This window comes from Labeo rohita, chromosome 2 (assembly GCF_022985175.1).
Source record: "Labeo rohita strain BAU-BD-2019 chromosome 2, IGBB_LRoh.1.0, whole genome shotgun sequence".
Lineage (NCBI taxonomy): Eukaryota > Metazoa > Chordata > Actinopteri > Cypriniformes > Cyprinidae > Labeo > Labeo rohita.
In genome coordinates, this window is record NC_066870.1 from 28,718,960 (window position 1) to 28,741,836 (window position 22,877).

At 35.8% G+C, this 22,877-nt stretch overlaps 2 protein-coding genes and 1 long non-coding RNA gene across 3 annotated transcripts in view; 1 reads left to right on the top strand and 2 right to left on the bottom strand.

Annotated features, from left to right (window-relative positions):
* Positions 1 to 7,631, bottom strand: part of LOC127178506 (uncharacterized) — a 17,235-nt gene extending 9,604 nt beyond the window's left edge. Inside the window, exon 1 of the long non-coding RNA XR_007829406.1 lies at positions 7,344 to 7,631. This is a non-coding gene — a long non-coding RNA (uncharacterized LOC127178506). The remainder of the gene's footprint in view (positions 1 to 7,343) is intronic.
* Positions 7,632 to 17,796: 10,165 nt separating this feature from the next.
* On the top strand, positions 17,797 to 19,762 carry ccl20l (C-C motif chemokine 20-like). Its single transcript, XM_051131399.1, has 4 exons — positions 17,797 to 17,944; positions 18,109 to 18,226; positions 19,310 to 19,387; positions 19,556 to 19,762. The coding sequence occupies exons 1-4, from the start codon at positions 17,875 to 17,877 to the stop codon at positions 19,629 to 19,631; spliced, it is 342 nt and encodes a 113-aa protein (XP_050987356.1). The 5' UTR covers positions 17,797 to 17,874; the 3' UTR covers positions 19,632 to 19,762.
* si:ch211-122l24.6 (uncharacterized protein LOC557261 homolog) lies at positions 19,744 to 22,877 on the bottom strand. The gene is made up of 5 exons (XM_051131357.1): positions 22,206 to 22,877; positions 21,810 to 21,917; positions 21,486 to 21,627; positions 20,320 to 20,434; positions 19,744 to 20,156 (listed from the first exon to the last, which is right to left on the bottom strand). The coding sequence occupies exons 1-5, from the start codon at positions 22,279 to 22,281 to the stop codon at positions 20,019 to 20,021; spliced, it is 579 nt and encodes a 192-aa protein (XP_050987314.1). The 5' UTR covers positions 22,282 to 22,877; the 3' UTR covers positions 19,744 to 20,018.

Here is a 22,877-nt window from a genome sequence, read left to right on the forward strand (position 1 = left end):
ATAAAATTTTTTCAATTGGGGTTAATGGGAATAATTGCAAAAACGATTGAATTACTAAATTTTAAATTTTAGTAAAGGGTTTTGCCCTTAAACGTAATTATTTTACCAGGCTTTTTAAAATTTTAAACTTTTTTTTTTAATTAAAACAAACGTTTTTTGGTTTTAAACCAAGGGTAAATCGGGGTTCCAATCAGGCCTGTCCCCTAAAACCGGGAAAAAATCATTGAGCCTTTAGTTTCGGGGTTTCTGCTGGGATTCCCGGCGGGCCCCCGGTGCCCAGCCTGTCCAAATGTCAACAATATTATTTTTTTTTTAAAAAATTAAGTTTTCATTTCCCAAATTTTTTTTTTCTAAATTTTTATGAATTTTTTTTGTTTGAAAATTTTAAAAAAGATTTGGCACCCCCTTATAAATTTTTACATAAAAATTTTGGGTTTCTCCCAAAAGCTATTAAATTTTTTTTTTTTGAACATCAAAATTTTTTTTTTAACGAAGGGTTAATGTTTATTAACTTAAAATTCAGTGTTTTTTGAAAGGGGGGTTTTTTTTATGTGGTTTTCCAAACAATTATAACCTTGAAATTAAAAAGACTAGTAAAGTAACCCTAAAAACCACTAATTTTATTTTATTTTAAAAGTAAATCACTATTTTATTATTTTTTGGAACAAACTTTTTTAACGGCCTTTTGGCCAGCGCCCTCGGTTTCAAAATAGGTTTTAGTGAAAAACACCCGTTTCATTTTCAACACTAAATTAGGTAAAAAATTAAATTAAAAAAATTTCATTTAAACCCCAAGGCGCCTTGGCCTTTTTTTTGGAAAGGGAAACTGGGTAAAATTAAATAACCCTTTTTTAAAAAAAAATTTAAAAAAGTTTGGTTTTAAAAGGGGAGTAACTTGGTTTGTTCCCCAGAACCCTCCCCAAAGTGTAAAAATAAATATTTTATGTTTTTTTAAAATTGAGGCTTATCCCCTTTTTTTAACTTCAGTTGTTTATTATTAGAGTTTTATCAGGGCTGGAGCTAAACTCTGCAGGGACACCGGCCCTCCAGGACCGAGTTTGCCCAGGTCTGGTTTAGTGGATAATAAGTGTCACCACTGATGTTTAAAACACAGAAAATAATGCAGTTTGACAATTTTCAAACAAAGAAACTAGTAAGATGCAAAATAAAAAAATAAAAAAAATTAAAAAAAATAAATAAATAAAAAAAGGTAATACATTTAAGTTACGCCATTTAGGGCAGGCCTGGGCAAACTCGGTCCTGGATGGCCGGTGTCCCGACAAAGTTTAGCTCCAACCCTGATAAAACTCACCTGTTTGTAGCTTTCTAGTAAACCTGAAGACACTGATTAGCTTGTTCAGGTGTGTTTAATCAGGGTTGGAGCTAAACTCTGCAGGGACACCGGCCCTCCAGGACCAAGTTTGTCCAGGCCTGCCCTAAACGGTGTAACTTAAATTTAATTTTTAATTTCCATTTTACTAGATTTTTAATTTGAAAAATCATCAAACAGCGTTATTTACGGTATTTTAAAAAGCAGAAAACGCTGTCAGTTGCGGCGCTCTCTATCCCTTAAACGGCTTAACTTACATTATTTTTTTATTTTGCGTTATTTTTTAAATTGTCAAACTGCGTTATTTACTGTGTTTAAACTGCAGAAAACGCTGTTAGTTGTGGCGCTCATCATCCTCTAAACGGCGTAACTTAAATTAATTTAATGTTTTTTTTTTTTTCTTTTGCATTTTACTAGTTTAGTTGATAATTGTCAAACGGTATTATTTTCTGTGTTTTAAACGTCAGAAAGTGCCGTCAGTTGCGGCACTAATTATCCCCTAAACCAGACCTGGACAAACTCGGTCCTGGAGGGCCGGTGTCCCTGCAGAGTTTAGTTTCAACCCTGATTAAACTCACTTGAACAAGCTAATCAGTGTCTTCAGGTTTACTAGAAAGCTACAAACAGGTGAGTTTTATCAGGGTTGGAGCTAAACTCTGCAGGGACACCGGCCCTCCAGGACCGAGTTTGTCCAGGCCTGCCCTAAACGGCGTATCTTAAATTTTTTCTTTTGCAGTTTACTATTTTCTTTATTTGAAAATTGTCAAACGGCATTATTTTCGGTATTTTAAACGTCACAACGTACCGTCATTTCCAGCACTCATTGTCCCCTAAACGGCGTAACTTAAAATTATTTATACATTTTTTATTTTGCATTTTACTAGTTTCTTTATTTGAAAATTGTCAAACGGCGTTATTTACGGCATTTTAAATGACAGAAAGTGCCGTCAGTTGCGGCACTCATTATCCCCTAAACCAGACCTGGACATACTGACGGTACTTCCTGATGTTTAAAACACCATTAAATAACACTTTTAGGGCAGACCTGGGCAAACTCGGTCCTGGATTTTCCCTGCAGAGTTTAGCTCCAACCCTGATTAAACTCACCTGAACAAGCTAATCAGTGTCTTCAGGTTTACTAGAAAGCTACAAACAGGTGAGCTTCATCAGGGTTGGAGCTAAACTCTGCAGGGACACCGGCCCACCAGGACCGAGTTTGCCCAGGCCTGCCCTAAACGGCGTTATTTACGGCATTTTAAATGTCAGAAAGTGCCGTCAGGGGCCGCACTCATTATCCCCTAAACAGCGTAATTTAAATTATTGTTATTTTATTTTTTTTCATATTATTAGTTTTTTATTTGAAAATTGTCAAACGGCCTTATTTACGGTGCGTTAAACTACAAAAAAATGGCATCATATGCAGTGCTCATTATCCCCTAAACGGCGTAACTTAAATTTATTTATTTTGCATATTACTATTGTTTTTTTTTTTTTTTTTAAATGGCGTAACTTATTTACTTTATTTATCTTTTTTTCTTTTGCATTTTACTAGTTTTTTTTATTGAAAAATTGTCAAACAGCGTTTTTTTTTTTTTTTTTTTTTTTTTTTGGTGTGTGTGTGTTTTAAACATCAGAAAGCATCGTCGGTTTGACATGTCATTATCCCTAAACCAAACCTGGGCAAACTCGGTCCTGGAGGGCCGGTGTCCCTGCAGAGTTTAGCGCCAAACCTGATTAAACTCACCTGAACAAGCTAATCAGTGTCTTCAGGTTTACTAGAAAGCTACAAACAGGTGAGTTTTATCAGGGTTGGAGCTAAACTCTGCAGGGACACCGGCCCTCCAGGACCGAGTTTGCCCAGGTCTGCCCTAAATGGCGTGTTAAATTTATTTTTTTTATTTTGCAAACGTTAGAAAGTGCAGCTGCCGCGCCCATTATCTCCTAAATGGTGTAATTTAAATTCTATTTTTTTTTACATTTATTTTGCATATTACTAGTTTTTTTTATTTGAAAATTGTCAAATGGCGTTATTTTCTGTGTTTTAAACATCAGAAAGCATAGTCAGTGGTGGCACTTATCCACTAAACCAGACCTGGGCAAACTTGGTCCTGGAGGGCCGGTGTCCCTGCAGAGTTTAGCTCCAACCCTGATAAAACTCACCTGAACAAGCTAATCAGTGTCTTCAGGTTTACTAGAAAGCTACAAACAGGTGAGTTTTATCAGGGTTGGAGCTAAACTCTGCAGGGACACCGGCCCTCCAGGACCGAGTTTGCCCAGGTCTGCCCTAAACAGCGTAACTTAAATTTATTACTTTTTTATTTATTTTGCATTTTATTAGTTTTTCTATTGTATACTAGTTTCTTTATTCGCTCGTTATCCCCTAAACCAGACCTGGATTTTAAATGCACTTTCTGACATTTAAAACGCTGTAATAACAGTTTAGGGCAGACCAGCAAACACGGTCCTGGAGGGCCGGTGTCCCTGCAGAGTTTAGCTCCAACCCTGATTAAACTCACCTGAACAAGCTAATCAGTGTCTTCAGGTTTACTAGAAAGCTACAAACAGGTGAGTTTTATCAGGGTTGGAGCTAAACTCTGCAGGGACATTGCCCTCCAGGACCAAATTTGCCCAGGTCTGCCCTAAACTGTGTTTTACGGCATTTTAAATGTCAGAAAGTGCCGTCAGTTGCAGCACTCATTATCCCCTAAATGGCGTAATTTAAATTTTTGTTTTTTATTTATTTATTTTGCATATTACTAGTTTTTTATTTGAAAATTGTCAAATGGCCTTATTTACGGTGCTTTAAACTGCAGAAAACGGCATCATATGCGGCGCTCATTATCCATTTATTTCTTTTGCAAACAGTGTAATTTAAATTATTATTTTTTTACTTTTACATTTTACTAGTTTTTTTATTTTATAATTGTCAAACAGTGACTTTTTTTGTGTTTTAAACATCAGAAAGCGTAGTCAGTGGCGGCATTCATCATCCCCTAAACCAGACCTGATGGCAAACTCGGTCCTGGAGGGACCCGGTGTCCCTGCAGAGTTTAGCTCCAACCCTGATAAAACTCACCTGAACAAGCTAATCAGTGTCTTCAGGTTTACTAGAAAGCTACAAACAGGTGAGTTTTATCAGGGTTGGAGCTAAACTCTGCAGGGACACCGGCCCACCAGGACCGAGTTTGCCCAGGCCTGGCCTAAATGGTGTAACTTAATTTTTTTTAATCTTTTGCAGTTTATTAGTTTCTTTATTTGAAAATTGTTAAACTGTGTTATTTACGGTGTTTTAAACGTCTGAAAGCGCCGTCAGTTGCGGCGCTCATTATCCCATAAATGGTGTAACTTAAATTTTATTATTTTGCATTTTAATAGTTTCTTTATTTGAAAATTGTTAAACGGCCTTACTTAGGGCGTTTTAAACGTCCGAAAGCGGCATCAGTTTTGGCGCTCATTATCCCCTAAATGGCATAAATTAATTTTTTTTTTTATTTTGCATTTTACCATTTTCTTTATTTGAACATTGCCCTAAACGGCATTATTTACGGAGTTTTAAGCAACACAAAGAGTTGTCAGTTGCGGCACTCATTATCCTTTAAATGGCGCTATATACTGTGTTTTAAACAGTAATTTTTTTATTTTGCGTTTTACTATATTTTTTTTTTTTAGCCCCTAAATGGCGAAATTTACGGCATTTTAAATGACAGAAAGCGGCGTCAGTTGCGGCACTCATTATCCCCTAAACGGCACAACTTAAATTAGTTTATTTATTTTGCATATTACTTTGCATTTAAAAAACGTACCTTTTTTTTTTTTTTTTTTTTTTTTTTTTTTTTGCATTTTACTACTTTAAATAACGGTGTTATTTATGGCATTTTAAACGTCAGGAAGCACCATCAGTTGTGGCACTCATTATCTCCTAAATGGCGTAAAGGAAAATCTTGTTTGTTTTTTTTTATTCTCCATATTACTATTTTATTTGACAATTGTCAAACTGCGTTATTTACGGTGTTTTAAACTGCAGTAAACACCGTCAGTTGCGGCGCTCATTATCCCCTAAACTACAAAATTATTTTTGTAGTCAACAATCTCACAAGAAGCTGTCTTTGACACCATCCGTCACCCACCGAGCGATGCCTCACTACTGATCTCTCACTGACAGTGCGAGAATATAGAGCAGCGTCTCGCTATGGTAAGAGTGCTTCAGGTGAACGTTGGGCAGTGAGAGAGTCACACCACCTGATGCCTTGGCTCATTCCCATAGATATGGTGTGATGGGACAGCACTCACCACCCAACGTTATCCACCACCACCATCCAAGACAGCAAACCCATGAGAAGTTAACTACAGAGGCAAATCCATCAATTTTTTAATTTTTTTTAATTTGTTTATTTTCCATATTACTAGATTTTTTTATTTCAAAATTGTCAAACGGCATTATTTACTGTTTTAAACATCAGAAAGCACCGTCAGTTGCGGCACTCATTATCCCCTAAACAGTGTATCTTAAATTTATTTATTTATTTTGCATTTTACTAATTTTTTTTATTTGAAAATTGTCAAACAATGTTATTTACGGTGTTTTAAACTGCAGAAAACGCCATCAGTTGCGGCGCTCATTATCCCCTAAACTACAAAATTATTTTTGTAGTCAACAATCTCACGAGAAGCTGTCTTTGACACCATCCGTCACCCACCGAGCGATGCCTCACTACTGATCTCTCACTGACAGTGCGAGAATATGGAGCAGCGTCTCGCTATGGTAAGAGTGCTTCAGGTGAACATTGGGCGAGTGAGACAGTCACACCACCTGATGCCTTGGCTCATTCCCATAGATATGGTGTGATGGGACAGCACTCACCACCCAACGTTATCCACCACCATCCAAGACAGCAAACCCATGAGAAGTTGACTATATAAAAAAAAAAAAATGGATTTGCCTATTTGTTTATTTTCCATATTACTAGATTTTTTTTATTTCAAAATTGTCAAACGGCATTATTTACTGTGTTTTAAACGTCAGAAAACGTCGTCAGTTCTGCCACTCATCATCCCCTAAACTTAACGTAAATAAAAGTTTGCTTTTTTTTTTTTTTTCTAAATTGTCAAACGGTGTTATTTACTGTGTTTTAAATGTCAGAAAGCGCCGTCAGTTGTGGCACTCGTTATCCCCTAAATGGCGTAACTTAATTTTTTAAATTTTTTATTTTGCATTTTACTTTTTTTTTTTTTTTTTTTTTTTTTTTTTTTTTTTTGAAAATTGTCAAACGTGGTTATTTACTGTGTTTTAAACATCAGAAAGTGCCGTCAGTTTCAGACCTCATTATCCTAAACGGTGTTATTTACTGTTTTAAACGTCAGAAAGCGCCACTCATTATCACCTAAACGGCGTAACTTATTTCATTTTTTTTATTATTTTGAATTTACTAGGTTTATTTTATTTAAAAATTGTCAAACGGCATTATTTACGGCATTTCAAACGGCAGAAAGCGCCGTCACTTGCGGCGCTCATTATCCCCTAAACCAGGCCTGGGCAAACTCGGTCCTGGAGGGCCGGTGTCCCTGCAGAGTTTAGCTCCATCCCTGATAAAACTCACCTGAACAAGCTAATCAGTGTCTTCAGGTTTACTAGAAAGCTACAAACAGGTGAGTTTTATCAGGGTTGGAGCTAAACTCTGCAAGGACACCGGCCCTCCAGGATAGAGTTTGCCCAGGTCTGCCCTAAATGGTGTTATTTATCGCGTTTTAAACGACAGAAAGCGCCGTCAGTTGCGGCACTCTTTATTCCCTAAACGGTGTTACTTAAATTTACTTTTTTATTTTGAATTTCATTAGATTTTTTATTTGAAAACTGTCAAACGGCGTCATTTACGGTGCTTTAAACCTAATTTAGGCCTTCAGGTTAAGTCAGTATTTGGTCATACCTCAATTAAATTGCTGCTACCACTATTAACGTTACTACTTTTGCTGCGGTTGTTGTTGTTGTTGTTGTTGTTTACGGTTTCTCACTCACCACAAGACAGGAGCGGCTGACTCTTCTTTATCCATCAAATCCGCGAATCCGAATCGGTGAGTTGCTGGGCTCTAGTAGACACTCATCGCAATCATTGTGTACTCACGGTAGCAGCCGCATCGCTTAATCGCTCGTTTGCAGTGTTGAATCGGGCGTCTTTCTTCTCTTCTCCATAATCATAGTATAATGTGCGGCGGAGAGGAGATTCTCTCAGTCGGTACCACTTTTGGTCCCATCGACTTCCATTTCGGAAGTCAAACACGTGCAAAAGTTTGGCGTTTTGCTGCATTGCCGCTTTAAAGCTTCGTGAACTCTGAACTCTGCCGATTCGTACCACGTGAAACCGTGTGACCAACAGCAGATCGATACGTCACCGCGTGACCTCAGTGTTAGGAGAAACGAGTCTTTTCGAAGCTTTGCATCAATTGAATCAGTTGCTGCACAAAATGATTCACTAAGCGCTCGAAACACCACACGCTTGTGACGCCTGATGGTCAAACGTGTGTAAATGCGACAAGAAGAAGAATAAGGCTAAACATGCATTAAAACAACTTTTACAAACCCACTGCAAAAGATTTATTTAAAGTATAATACATGAAATGCAATAAAAATAAGAAAGAACCTTTAAATAATAAGTAAATGTGTTTTAAGCATATTTGATATATTTACTATGTCTGTGAAGTATGTATTCGCGGAGTTTCTATAGACCAATTATCTGTTTGTAAACATTCGGGATGCGCGCGCAGCATGGTTGCAGAAAACCCGGGAGAGATCGCCTTTACCGCTAGAGAATTACACGGATAGGGTACAAAATACTTAGATTTAAAAAGACTATGGATTATATTAATTAGATGTCATTTTCAAAATGTTATTCGCATATAAGAGCTTGTCACTCAGCGATAAGCACTGTTATTCAACGAAATTGACGTTAGATAGTGGAATAACCTTACAGATCCGAAACAGGGATGACGTTTTTTCTGTGGGCGGTTCAAGTGGCAGACTATGGAGCCATGGAATAAAAGAATAAAAAAGGTAAATTTGATTTTATATTTTAAAATTCTGAGTTTATATCCCACACTTCTGGCTTTTCTCCCCCACAGAATTTACAAACTCCCTAGTTTTGTTAAATCGAGATATATTATATTATATTAGGAGATATAAACTTGCATTTGTGAGAAAAAAAAAAAGTTAGAATTGTGAGAGAAAATAAATATATATGTATATATGTATATATGTATGTATATATGTGTATATATATATATATATATATATATAAATATATATATATATATATATATATATATATATAATGTAAAAATGTTAATAGTAAAAAGTTTTAATTATATTTCATGCTGTAAATATAGGGCTAATACAGTACATCCCCTATGAACAGCATATGTGAATATTATGTAGACATATTTTTTAAATCAAATTTATGCTTTAAAAGTAATCATAGCAGTTTTCATCCATAGTATGTATGTTTATACGTCTGCGTTTAGCTTCAAAAGGCATCTTTGACTACAGTATTCTATAAAAAATGATTTGCATTCCGACTTTGACATCAAAAGGCACAAAAATATTTTGTTTCTCTTATTTCATGGATTTTACCCGTTTACCTCCACTTGTTACCAGTTTTTCTGCAACCACTATGCGCGCGCAGCTGCACGTGACGTCACTGTGAGGTCTACTCAAAATTGGTCTACTCATTTTTGTGAAGCGCTCCTGTTGAGATGACACCATGTTTGTTTTCTTTATATTCTTTATTTTATAAATAAAAGCACCGTTAATGTTTTGTTGATATTGTAAGTGTACACAAATAAAATTAGACCCAAATTTATAGTTCCGAATTGTGTATTACTCTCACTTTTATGAGCAAAAACGACAGAATATTTTCAATGGTTTCCACTGAAAAAAATACAAGTGATTGCATTAAAAAAGGAAAATATAATCATGTTGCCATTACATAAAAACTGAACCATTTTAATAGCTGAAACCGTAGTATAAGCTGTTTTGGGAGAAGAGGGGACAAAAGACAGGCTCGGGTCGGACTTGGGCCGAGAATTCTGATAAGCTGTCGGAGAAGGGCCGCACTGTCCCTAAACAGTTACATTTGGGTTAAAGGTTCATGAAACCCCAGACTATATGCATGATACAGTACATACTGTATTGTATTTACATAACTGTTGCAATGCTTAATATTTAAAATAACTCAAAATCATGAAAAATCTTCTGGGATTTAAAAAATATTTAAGTATGAGGCAATGCTAACTTTCAAAATTTCTCTTTTTACCATGTTCAAATCCATCCTGTAAAATTCAGCAGATTTTCCCCTAAAATCAAGATAAGAAAATATGTGAAAAGCCACAAAATGCAGCCAGAACCATCCATGGGAAACATTTCTGCGGGTTAATATAAATCGGTCGTAAATTCACTCCAACATAAAGTCATAGCGCATTAACACGTATGCTGAGAGCTTTCAGCAATAAAACACAAAGATAGCTAAAGAAGTATGTAAACGACCTCCTGGCATATATCTAGTTTATGGATTTAATAATTGCCCACAAAGACACACCAGTGATGTAAAAATGAAGGGCATTAACATCAACACACACATTTGGAGGAGGATAATATACAATCACATCATGTTTTGGCCTCTCTGACCATTCCCAAAACCAATGCTCATTTTTCTGGCTCTTTGGACAAGATGGCCCATTCATCAGATGCACCATCTTCCTCCTCCATCACTTCTCCCACCGTGCAAACGCTTCTATGAGTGTGTGTACGAAACACTAACAAAAAAACATTATCAAAATCATCGCTCAAACTGTATTTCATTGTTAACATAGCATTTCTGCCTCTCTCTTTGTCTAAACCGCCCCACGCGGCTTGGGACTCGTTCTTTCTGGCGGTCTTCTCACAAGCTTATGTCTGTGATAAAGCTAAAGGTGACATGATAAGCTGTGCAATCATCTAGGTCTGAGGTGCCCTAATCCCTGCCTAAGCCCTGTCATAAATCCATCTGTTATCTGTGTTACTCCTCTGCTCTTGACACCGAAACACAAAGCGCCCGCGCCGAGAAGCCTCTTGTCAAGATGCATTCTGCCTACAGATTGTGTATGTGTGTGTGTGTGCGTCGAAACTGGCACTTTGATTTATTGTGCCGCTCTGGCCCGTGCTCCTCTGGGCCAGCAGTGTGTGTTTGTTTTCTGTTGCACAGGAGGACAGCGTTGAGCAAATGTTAGCATGCTGCACAGAGCGCTAAAGTGTTTGCATAAGCAACTCTACAGTAGCAGGAACACATAAAGATTGTGTGTGTGTTGACGGGTGCATGTCCTTCATTAAAATTCCAAGAGATTTATTATTGTCATGGTGTATGGAAATTTAAATGGATAGTTCAAGCAAAAATGACAAATCTGTCATAATTTACTCACCCTCAGGTTGTTCTAAAACTGTCTGACAGGAGAAGGTAATGTGAAAAAGTGTTTTTGTCCATCCAGTGAAAGACAACACCGAACCCCATGGATCTTCATGCGATAATGCTTTTTCAAAAAGGGTCAGAAATGAACTTTTCCAGGGGCATTTTTTACATTTGTGAGGGAAATATATTGTCTTTAAAGTCAAATACTTACATTTACCCAATTACTTAATTCAATATTTTAAACTGTTGTCAATAACAAGAGTTTAAAATTGTATGATACATGTAAAAAAAAACAGGAGCTCATAGGACTGCAATATTATGACAAAAATCATTATTGTAGATTAATACTCTTTATTTTTTTAATAATGATTATTAACACTGATATAGAAAATAATAAAAAATGTTTTGTTTTCTTTTGGGCGCATCACATTCTGGCGTCATAGACAAACATGGGTCCAAGACATTAGCCATTACAAGTTATGCAAAAACTCCAGTTATAATCAGTGAAGTTACGAAATTAATCTTTTACTTACATAGTATTTACACTGTGTTGTTTATGAATGAGGGAATTCGCGTTCGTGCGCACTCATCAACAGCTCCGTGGTTTTTAGCGCTGATGAAATATCTAAGCGCATCTGATTGGCCAATGCTTTCCTAAGTTCAACAGAAACGCGTTTGATTGGTTAAAAGGGTTTAACGCTCCACATAGGAGCGCGGAAAAAAATCTGATGCAGTGTGAGCGAAATGTATTTCCACGAATTGACACTTTTCATTTATTTTCACATTTAATTTTGATCGCGACAGCCGTAATAGGTTGTTGTTGTTGCCCCTTTGACTTGAATTTATAGAGCATTTTTGTTCATTTCGGTGTCGTTTTTGCCACAAGCCCTTGTTAATTTCCAACCCTGATTTCCAGCATCATAAATCTAGCAACTTTTTTTAATTAATGTTGATTTATAATACTATACTTTGTTATATTACTGTGGCATTAAATTACAGAAAACTAGTTAAATCTGCAGTGTGAGTGTTTCTAATACAACGCCTGAGGGAGTGACGGCAAATTTGACATCTTTCTCTTATAACCAATGTAATCAATCATTCTCTTTTCTCTCGTTTTTTTTAGTCCTAAATGTGCTATTTCATATTTTCTTGCAAAACGGAAGCAAATGGGAATGCAAAAATTACATTTGTTGTGGTTTCTGTTTACCATATAGAAGTTTTTCCATCTATCATTTCCTCTTCTGAGAACCTCAGTAATGTGGAAAAGTGTGAAAAGTAAAAATTCTTAAGATATTAAGTCATAAAAAAAGTGTGATAAAGTCATAGATTTAAAAAAAAAATGTGCGATTTTATGTTATAATTATGACTTTCATTGTATGGACAATTGTATGGATTTATTTTTTTAAACTATCCCTTTAACCTCATTCTTAAAGGAGAAGCTCACTTCCAGAACAAAAATTGACAGATAATTTACTCACCCCCTTGTCATCCAAGACATTCATGTCTTTCTTTCTTCAGTCGTAAAGAAATTATGTTTCTTCAGGAAAGCATTTTAGGAATTATCTCTATATAGTGGACTTCTATGGTGCCTGCAAGTTTGAACGTCCAAAATGTAGTTTAAATGCAGCTTCAAAAGACTCTAAACGATCCCAGCTGAGGAATAAGGGTCTTATCTAGCAAAACAATTGGTTATTTTCTAAAATAAATGTACAATTTACAACTGTACAATGTACAACTTTTTAACCTTAAATGCTCATCTTGTCTAGCTCTGCGATGCGCATGTGTACTCTGTGTAATCCGGGTCAACACAGTTAGGGTACTCCCGTCTCATTTTCTCCTCCAACTTCAAAATAGTCCAACATCTCTGCAGAAGTACCAACCCAGCGTTTACAAAATGAACGTGCAAACAAGGTCAAACACCCTTTACAAAAAAGGTAAAACAGCAATGTAGGATGATTTTGAAGTTGGAGGAGAAACTAAGATGGGAGTTTTTTGACCTACCTTTAACCTTAAAATATGATTGTCAAACTGTAAAATCAGAAATTGAAAGGCTGATGAAAACATCATGTGACTGTGACACAGAGTAGTCTGCATTAGAAAAAGTGCACATTAAAGAAAACAGCAGCTGCTTAAAAGGTAGGCAGAAACTCATGAGCACTCTTATGAAACCTAAAATGACAAATGGGACACCCTGTGGTCTTAAATACAACAAGTTTGCCATTTGGTACAGGGCCTGTTAGTTCCAATTCAGATACACAAACCTGCTCACTCTCCAGTCTTTTATATTCATTGCGAATGCAGGACTGCAAAGGACTCCGAAACTTTTATACTGACACTTTTATAGAGTTAGTACTGTGCTGTCTCTGGCACGGGGCCCTCCCTGCAGGAAGTGGGGCCTTAAATAATCATTCATTCTTTTCTGTGTCCTTTACATCCTTCATAGCTGTCATCCCACCAGCTTTATTGGACGGAATTTATCACAAACTACAAAAATCTCCCCTAGAATGAGAAATATTTGATTACTTTAAAGTTGGAGCTTGGCCCACATTTGAGAGAGAGGAGGGGGTATATGTTGTGTCACTGACAGCGGTATGCCAGCTGTGATATTCATCCACAGATTTATGGCTCTGTGTCCACTCCGTCTGTCCTCTGTGACAAATCTCCTACTTAAGCAGACAGTTTTTTGGCCAATGCCTTTGAGGTGATTTTAATGTTAAAAGCATTTTCGTTTTTCACGAGATGACAAAACTGAACAAATGCCACCAGGAAATGACTAAAACAGCTTTACTCAGCCTGGTAAAAAATGGTATTCAAGTAAACAGAATACTGAACTTTTTCTGAAAACAGCAACAATCGTTTTAGTGAAATCCTCAATCTTATTTCAAAGCAAGACAGGAAAAAACAAAACAAACCAATCTCCATATCCTCTGGCGCCCCCTGAAGGGAAATAAAGACATTTTAAATTACTCCAATACAATGAGAATCTGGAGTTTATAATTAAAAAAAACAAACAAAAAAAAAAAACAAACTTATATTACATTGTATTCTTCTTTACATTGTAAATTGTAACTGTAAAATACTGTAAATGCCTGGTTATGAGACAATTTTATGTCCACATGTTCAACTTTTTATATATATACGTAAGCCCATTTCTGCCACATGCTATAATATATATATATATATATATATATATATATATATTATAATATAATATAATGTATACACATATAAACAATGCTTTGGTAAATGATAATTAAGCTATATCTATCAGATAAGCCAAAATTATAACATTCCAGGTCAAAATTATGACAAAAACATCACCTTATGAGTTTTTAATGCCATAATTATGGCTTTTATTTAATATTCTTGTAGTATTTGTATACTTATGTCATACAAATAATGATTTTGCCTACCATAGTTATACAGTATATATATATATATATATATATATATATATATAATAAGAAATATATATATGTATCATTTTGGTACTGGTCAGATGAATACATTTTATTATCTTACCATTGTCCCAATCAAAAATAATTTTAGGGTAATAATTTTACCCTTAAAAAAACTAGTAATTACAATTTTAGAACATTTATAATCTAAAAGAGTAAAGCTAACCATTTCAGTAATTATTCTGATTAATTTTAGTTTATTTATATATTCTTCTGAAAAGTGTTGGGAAAAAACCCCAAATATATTTGTTTCAGCTGAACAGAAACAGAATTATCTAGTTTCACTGACAAAGAAATATAACTTTCAGTCTAGATAAAAATGTATGCAAATCATCCGTCTATATAAAAGAAAAAAAGCAATATGAGGAGGGAAAAAACTGATGCAGATGTGCCTTTTAAAAATAATGAAATAAATCAACAGCCAAGATATATGGCTGTCTCCCCTCTGACCTCAAGGTCAAACTAGGTCAAATGCTTACTAGTGATTGCACCCTTAATTTCACAGGCGTTTCCAATCAACGTATGCAAGGTGTAGCCTGAGCGTATTCACTTTGACAGGTGATCTATCGGTCTGTCTTCAGGCTTCAGAGGACCCAGGTGTAACATTTACCCCATGCATTTTAATCTCAGAATCAAATATTTATCATCGGAGAGCAATGAATGAGCGAGCTGGTGACCTGACGTGTCTTCTATCGGTTTCTCTCACTCTCTGTCTCTCCAGATTCATCATTTGAGGTATTAATTTGTTAACCTCCCACTGGGTCATTATAAAGGAATCAAAATGAGAGAAGCTTACAACCACCCACATACGGTAATTATTCAGACTGAGAGCAAACATGTGAAAAGATTGAAGTGCACGAGCAGAAAGTCCCACTCGCTCTGGCACAGACGAGAGGAGGCGTACAATATGATTCACGTGTGTTGCAGAGCAGAGTGCGGGGGAGAGCAGAGACAGAGACAGAAAGAAAGGTCTCAATAAAAAGAGAAAAGTACAGAGATATTGAGAAGGAGAGTGGGGTGTCGCAGCGTTGATTAATTCAGCTGTGCTGTACGTATACAGACAGAGCCAGACTGCTGTTTAGACAGTGGGGAATGAATGTGTTTACTCAGCATCACACTAATGCAGCACACCTTAACATTCAGTGGACATCAACATCATTTTCACACACATTTATCAAGTCACCGCCTGTGAATGTTTGTGTAGTAAAGTTAAACCTTATCTATAAAATGATCTATCTATCTATCTGTCTGTCTGCCCAACTACCTACCCATCTAACCATTTATCTATCCATCTAACTGATTATCTACCCATCTGTTTGTCTAACTACCTACCTAACCATTTATCTACCCATCAAAACATGTATCTACCAATCTACTCATATAACTATTTATCTACCCATCTTTCTATCTACCCACCTACCTATCCAACTATGTCACATTTATCTACCCATCTATCTACCTACCATCCATCCATCCCATTTATCTGTCTATCTACGCATATGACTGTACACATATACACATATCTATCTACCTACCATCTATCCATGTTTATGTTTGTCAGTCTACCCAGCTACCTAACCATTTATCTACCCATCTACCCATATAACCGTTTATCTACCATCTAACCATTTATCTACCCACCTACCTAACCATTTATCTACCAATCTACCAATATAACAGATTATCTACCCTTTGAACCATTTATCTACCCATCTATCTACCTAACATCCACCTGTTTGTCTGTCTACACATCTACCTAATAATTTATCTAGCCATATAACTGTTTAACTTTATCGATCTATCTATCTATCTATCTATCTATCTATCTATCTATCTATCTATCTATCTAATCTCTGTCTGCCCACCTACCTAACATTTATCTACCCATATAACCATTACCATCTACCATCTAACATTTATCTACCCATCTACCCATATAACCGTTTATCTACCCACCTACCTAACCATTTATCTACCCATCTATCTTTATCCATTCATCTATGTTTGTCTGTCAACCCATCTCCCTAACCAGGTATCTACCATCTATCCATATAACAGTTTATCTACCAATCTACCCATATAACTGTTTATCTATCTACCTACCTAACCATTTATCTACCTACCATCCATCTTCCCATGTCTGTATGTTTGTCTGTCTACCCTTCTACTTAACAATTTTTCTAGCCATGTATAGAAGATACCATCCATCCATCTGTATTTTTCTCTACGCCATCTACCCACCTACCTAACCATTTATCTATTCCTCCACCCATAAAACCATTTATTAATCCATCTAACCATTTAGCTACCCATCTGTCTACCTACCCATCCATCCATCTATGTCTGTATGTCCGTCTACCCATCTACCCACCTACCTAACCATCTATTTACCTACCCATCCATCCATGAAAACATCTTACTAAGTACAGAATACTAACAAAGAAGATCACTTTGTCATGCTGTTGAGAGTGCAGTTAGGGACTATATGACAAAATACAGAAAAAATGCCACAGGGTTGCTTGGATATTAAGCCTGGTTGCAATTTCTTGGAAATACAGTATAAATGATTTATTAGTCGACAGAAATAGAGCTTACTCATAACAGACAGCTTGCACCTTGCATGAGATGTTTTTTTCTAAATTTACACATTCATTGTCTCACAATTTTATCAGATATGCAGCATTTAGACAGAAATGCATCCTGAGGCAGTTTCACATGACAAAACGTCTATCTATTTTACAATTAACAGTGTGTTTCACTCAAAGACACACATCCTAGCAAGATCAACTAAATATATGATCTTTACATTAACACTCCCCCTTGACGGTTAGATTCCTGTATTGAGATGTTTTCTAGGTCACGGAAGCTGTGCATGTTAATTTGTTCTTTTGCTCAGAGGGGAAAATTGTCATTCTCACCACTAAATGGGTCATGGTAAAGAGGTAGCTAATCCTCACACTGCACAATAAACAACTTCCCCTATAAACATATTTGGTAGCTCGAGATAAGACACAAATTGATGTCAACCATCTCAAATAGTCTGAATCACACCTGTAATCATGTAATACCATCAGATAAAGCATTTAATCTCAAATATCTGAACAAATGATTTAAAATAGATGGCACATGGTGACATGCACCAGTTTACAAATATTAGTCACAGAAGGGACAAAAGTATGAATAGCATAGCAAAGAAGCAAAGGGTAGAACAGAAAAGAGCTACACTCTGATCTTTCGGAGTGTTTTTTTTTTTTTTATAGACTTCATTCTGTATTACACCCAGAATGTTGATTTACGTCATTCGCAACAACGTCAGTTATACTGACGTTGTTGCGAAATGGCGAAATGTACACAAAGATGTATACAAATACTAGCATATGCACAACTTCTCACATAGGAGGTGTGAAATTGCTCAAGATGCTAAAGGAAACAGTGTTAGATCACTCTGCACCATGTGGTTGGGACTTGCCTTGTAAGCATTGTAATATTGGTAATATTGGTTTTCCTGTCCTCTTTTTCCATGGTTACTGTCCTCATTCGAAGGCTGCATCTGATTTGTGAATCTATGATACATGTGCATTTGATCTTATCGCTCGCTAGTATATAAGGCCCTGCCCTGCCATTGCAAACATCTCTGTCTGAAACGCGGTCCATTATGTCTCTGGTCACCATCACTCTCATCAGCAGCATTCTTTTGAGCGTGTTTCCTCACACTCCAACAGCATGTAAGTTACTTACGGACATCTTACTGTGTTTTTGTAATTTCTGGGAATTTAGCTGAATTTTTTCTGTCATTTTAATGGGTACTATGTAGTAAATGCAATTAACTGAGCTGGTTTATGTGGGTCTATGATTATGATTGTAAGAAAGATGTTGTTTGTGATGTCAGATGGACCGCTGAACTATGCCTGTTGTGTGAAATATACTCGAAATCCTCTGCCCTTTGGAGCAATCACTGGCTTCGTGGAGCAGAAGTCCACCGAGGTGTGCCGCATAAGCGCCATCATGTGAGTCACTGTAATCTGACCGCAGGAATGAGTCAGGGTTCACACATGTACCCACACAATGTGGTTACACCAAAATAGACACATTTAACCATACATTTAAATATGAGGGCGCACAGCCGACACAAAAAAAATCCCACAGCATTAACACAGGACATACAGTGGGATACAAAAGTCCGATGCAACATTATGATGCAAATATGTGACTTCATCTAATAATAATATAACACTACAATAGTAAATATTATAGTATAGCTATAATAAACTAAAAAATTAAATACTATTATAATTTAATTATCGTCAAGTTTTATGCAAACTTGTAAAGTTCATGCGGTTCAGGGACTACTGCCATTAAAGCAAATATGGGAATTTTAAATTCATGTTAATTTTAACAAACAAAAATAACATTTTTTACTCAAATTCCGTTGAGAATTTGCAATGAAAAATAAACATAAATAATTAAAAACATTAAATAAACATTATATATTACACTACTGTACAAATGGTCAGGCTTGATAGGTCTCTTATGCTCACCAAGGCTGCACTTAAGTGAAGAAAAAATACAATAAAACAGTTATATTGTGAAATATTACAATTTAAAATACATGTTTTCTATTTAAACATATTATACAATTATACAATTTATTGCTGTAAAGGCAAATTTGCATTTTCAGCAGCTATTATTCCAGTTTTCACCATCATATTCTTCAGATAATTCTATTATTACTGTCACTCATGTTAAAAATAAACAAAAGTTTAAAATAAGAGCATATATTTTATATATATATATATATATATATATATCTTATTCTTTCATTTTGATCACTCTAATGCATCCTCGCTGAATAAAAGTATTAATTTCTTCTTCTTCTTTTTTAAAATCGTACTTATCCCATACTTTTGAATAGCAGTGTGTATTATATAATCAGTATTTTGGTTATAAATTATAAATCAGACTTTTGCTCCCCACTATATTCATACCTATGAAGAGACAACTGCCTGTGACGTCCAATAATAATCACAATAAGCAGTCTTAAGAAGAAAGTTTGGCATCCCTTCTTTCTAAAAGTGCTCTTTCTCTTCAAGCTTTCTCACCAAGAACAACAAGAAGGTATGTGCGACCATTAAGGATAAGTGGGTGAGAGACGCGCTTGCACGTCTGAGGTAAGAAAAACAAAGTGTGCGATACCTCAAATTTGCGGCATTCGTAGTATGGCGACATTCAAGCTAACATTGAGCCGTAAATAATAATGACAAATTGGAATTCTTATTATTTCTTCTTTTGTGATGGCCAAAATAAAAAAATGACTTGGATTTATATTTTCTTCGTAGGTCCAAAATAACGAAATTGACGGAACAGGAAAATCTGCGTCTCACCACTGCTGGACTGGCCACCAAAAGCCCATAAAGCTCTTTTAAATAATGTGGCATTAAACATAACAGATTTTATTAATTACTGATGATTATCCTCATACGTAATGCTTTAATTTCTATTCTAACTATATATCCTTAAGAATAAAAAAAAAAAAAAACTGTTTTCTACTATGTTTTCTACATACCTATATTTTTCTACTTTTATGTATTATTACCTAAAAGTATAACTCAGTCTGAGATGCTGTACATGTTTGTCTTAAACAGCAATAATGATAAAACATTAAAACTGAAATAAAACACTCATTTTCTGGTTTGCTACTTACTGTAAAAGACAAGTTGGGAGAGAACAATTAACAGAACCATGCAGATAAATAGAACCACAGTTAAAAGTCATTACTTTACAAAAGGATCACTCTGTACTTTAGAACAAACCATAGCATATCTGTGAAAATGTGGACGCTTCTGATAAATCTGAGACTAAATTCATAATCTCATCTCTGTCCTGCTCAATCCCGGGAGGCCTGGGTACAGGTGTCCCAATGTTAATATTGTTCATCAGCTAAAAGAAAGAGACAGCAAGTGAAAAATTTATGAAGCAGACATCTTATATTCTCCTAACTTTCGATTTGCTCTTGGTGAGAAAAACAGACTTGCATGATAAAAGATTCAACAAAATTTCATAATGAAAAAGATGTCCTTCAAGGTATTGTTTCAGTTCTAACCTGAAGATACTCCTCAAAGTTGATGGCGTTGTACTGACGAGTGTCTACACTTTCAAACATCGCTCTGCGCTGCTCAGGAGAAGTGGTATCCTGAAAGACGTCAAGCATCTCATTGCTGTTCCAAAGTGCATGATGAGACAGTAAAGAAAAAAAGAAAAAAGAGTGAGAGAGGTTATTAATATTTACTGTAATTAATTAATCTGGGCTATTAGTGATTTGTGTGGAATTAAATCTTTTGATATTAGAAAGTGCTGCCACCTAGAGCTGAAATCATTGCTGTTAGAGATTTATTTGACAGATATACAGTACTGTGCAAAAGTCTTAGGCCACTAGTATTTTCATCAGCTAAAAATGGTTTAAAGTCAGTTAAAGTCAGTCTGTTGCTGTAGTGTGTCAGTAAGAAATATCAGTTTACATTTCTAAACATTCATTTTGCCATTAATTATAATAATCCAGTGAGATTTTTGAATGGAGCACAGGCTGTTGTCAGACTCGTTGTGCAAACAGAGATCTGATCTCTCCATCATTCAATCCAGTCTGTCTTAAGAAACAGAAAAAACAGAGACAGACTAAATCCAGAAGAACTGTGGCAACATCTCCAAGATGCTTTAAGAGACCTATACCTATAAAGCTACAGTACTATTAACATTTTTAGGCAGTCAGGCACATAAAATGAGGATGCTGTCAAAAACAATGTCATAAATAGATTTTCTTTATCAATGAACTTCTATTAACTAAAATAAATCAGCATTTGATGTGCATTTGATGTGAGTTTTTCAGGTAGCTTTGCAGGTAGGTTACTTAAAACATCTTGGAGATGTTGAAACAGTTCTTCTGGATTTAGTCAGTTTAGTTTCAGTTATTCTGTTTCTTCATGTCATTCCAGAGACAGACTGGATGATGGTGCGATCAGATGTCTGTGTGGAGCACTGGCTGTTGTCAGATTGCCTGTGCAAACAAAAATCTCACTAGATTATTACAATTAATGGCAAACGGAATGTTTGGAAATGTAAACAGATGTTTCCTACTGACACACTACAGCAAAAGATAGAAATAACTTACTTTAAACCATTTTAGCTGGTGAAAATACTAGTGGCCTAAGACTTTTGCACAGTACTGTATATCTAGGTTGACCTTTAAAAAAAATGCATTGGTGGGAAACTTACAAGGTAGTGAAGTGAAGAAGATAGCCTTGATCTCTGACAAAAACCTCAAACTGATTTCTCAGGTTTAAGATGTCTTTAGATGTCCACTGAGGGTATTTCTCCTTCAGCTTTTCAACCACTTCACTCCAGTGACATCTATATTCTGAACATCATGTGGTTTAAAAAAAAAAGTGGACCATGTGGATCAACACTTACATGAGATTCAAGACATACTTTGTTTTTCTGCAACAAACATTGTACGATAAAATAGAAAGTGCTGCTTTTAGTTAACTGTTGGCAAACTACTAAATGTCCCTCATGTTTAAAAAATTGTAATAGTCATACCATAAAACATGGCCGCTTCCTTTTTGGCGCGCATATTCTGCCGATGCGTGACTTTACATAACGTCACATTAATTGAATTACATTCAGCATAAACATCGTCTTTATCAGCTGTAATATCAATAAGATCAACTCGTAAGTCATCAGATGTTATATCCCAAACAAATACGCCCTTACAGTACACTTACTCTAGCTTTACACTATAAGAAAAGTAAGAAAAACATCACAGTAGGGTAAAAGCGTCATCTTAAATTATACATATATGAATAAGTAAACTAAATATTTACAACAGTTACAACGGGGAAAAAAAAAAAAAAAAACGAGTTCCGGTCTGTCCAATAACAGGGTATTAAACTTGAGTACCAACGGTTAATTCAGTAACTATCTCCTGTCACTGACCATCTATAAGCGCTGCATCGGGAAGATCGAATATATCAGGCGGTTTCGCCAACGGAAAAGCAAGAAATGACCCCATTCTCAGCTGTTTGTGGACAGACTGTCAAAACGTTTGATGTTTGTTTGATCTGAGAAACCACAGCGAATGAACACACTACGCGTACATCTGAAAGAACATCGCGTCCAAGTAACTGCTCGCCCACGTCAAATACGTGACCACGTGACGATAATGAGAAGCGATTACAGTGCTCTGATGAACTGTACATGTAAATTACTGCGTTAAGGTAATAATTATAATGACTCATTGACGAAAGTTCATCCTTAGAAATGACAAACAAAGCTGTGTGAAATGTGAAGGGAGAAACAGAAACTGGTCCTTTGCTGGTTAATGTGACCAGCAACATGACCAGCATAAACCAGCAAAGGACCAGCATAAACCAGCTAAGGACCAGCTTAAACCAGCATCAAAACATACCTAACCAGCATCCTAGCATCAAAACATACCTATTAGCATATGCTGTTTTTTTCACCAGGGTAGCTAGATAGATAGATAGATAGTGTAAATTAAATACATCAGCATACACATAATTTAATACCAGATCTCAGTGTTACAAATGAACTAAAACATCTTCAATAACTAGACCACCTAAAACCACAGAGCAAGTAAATATTTTT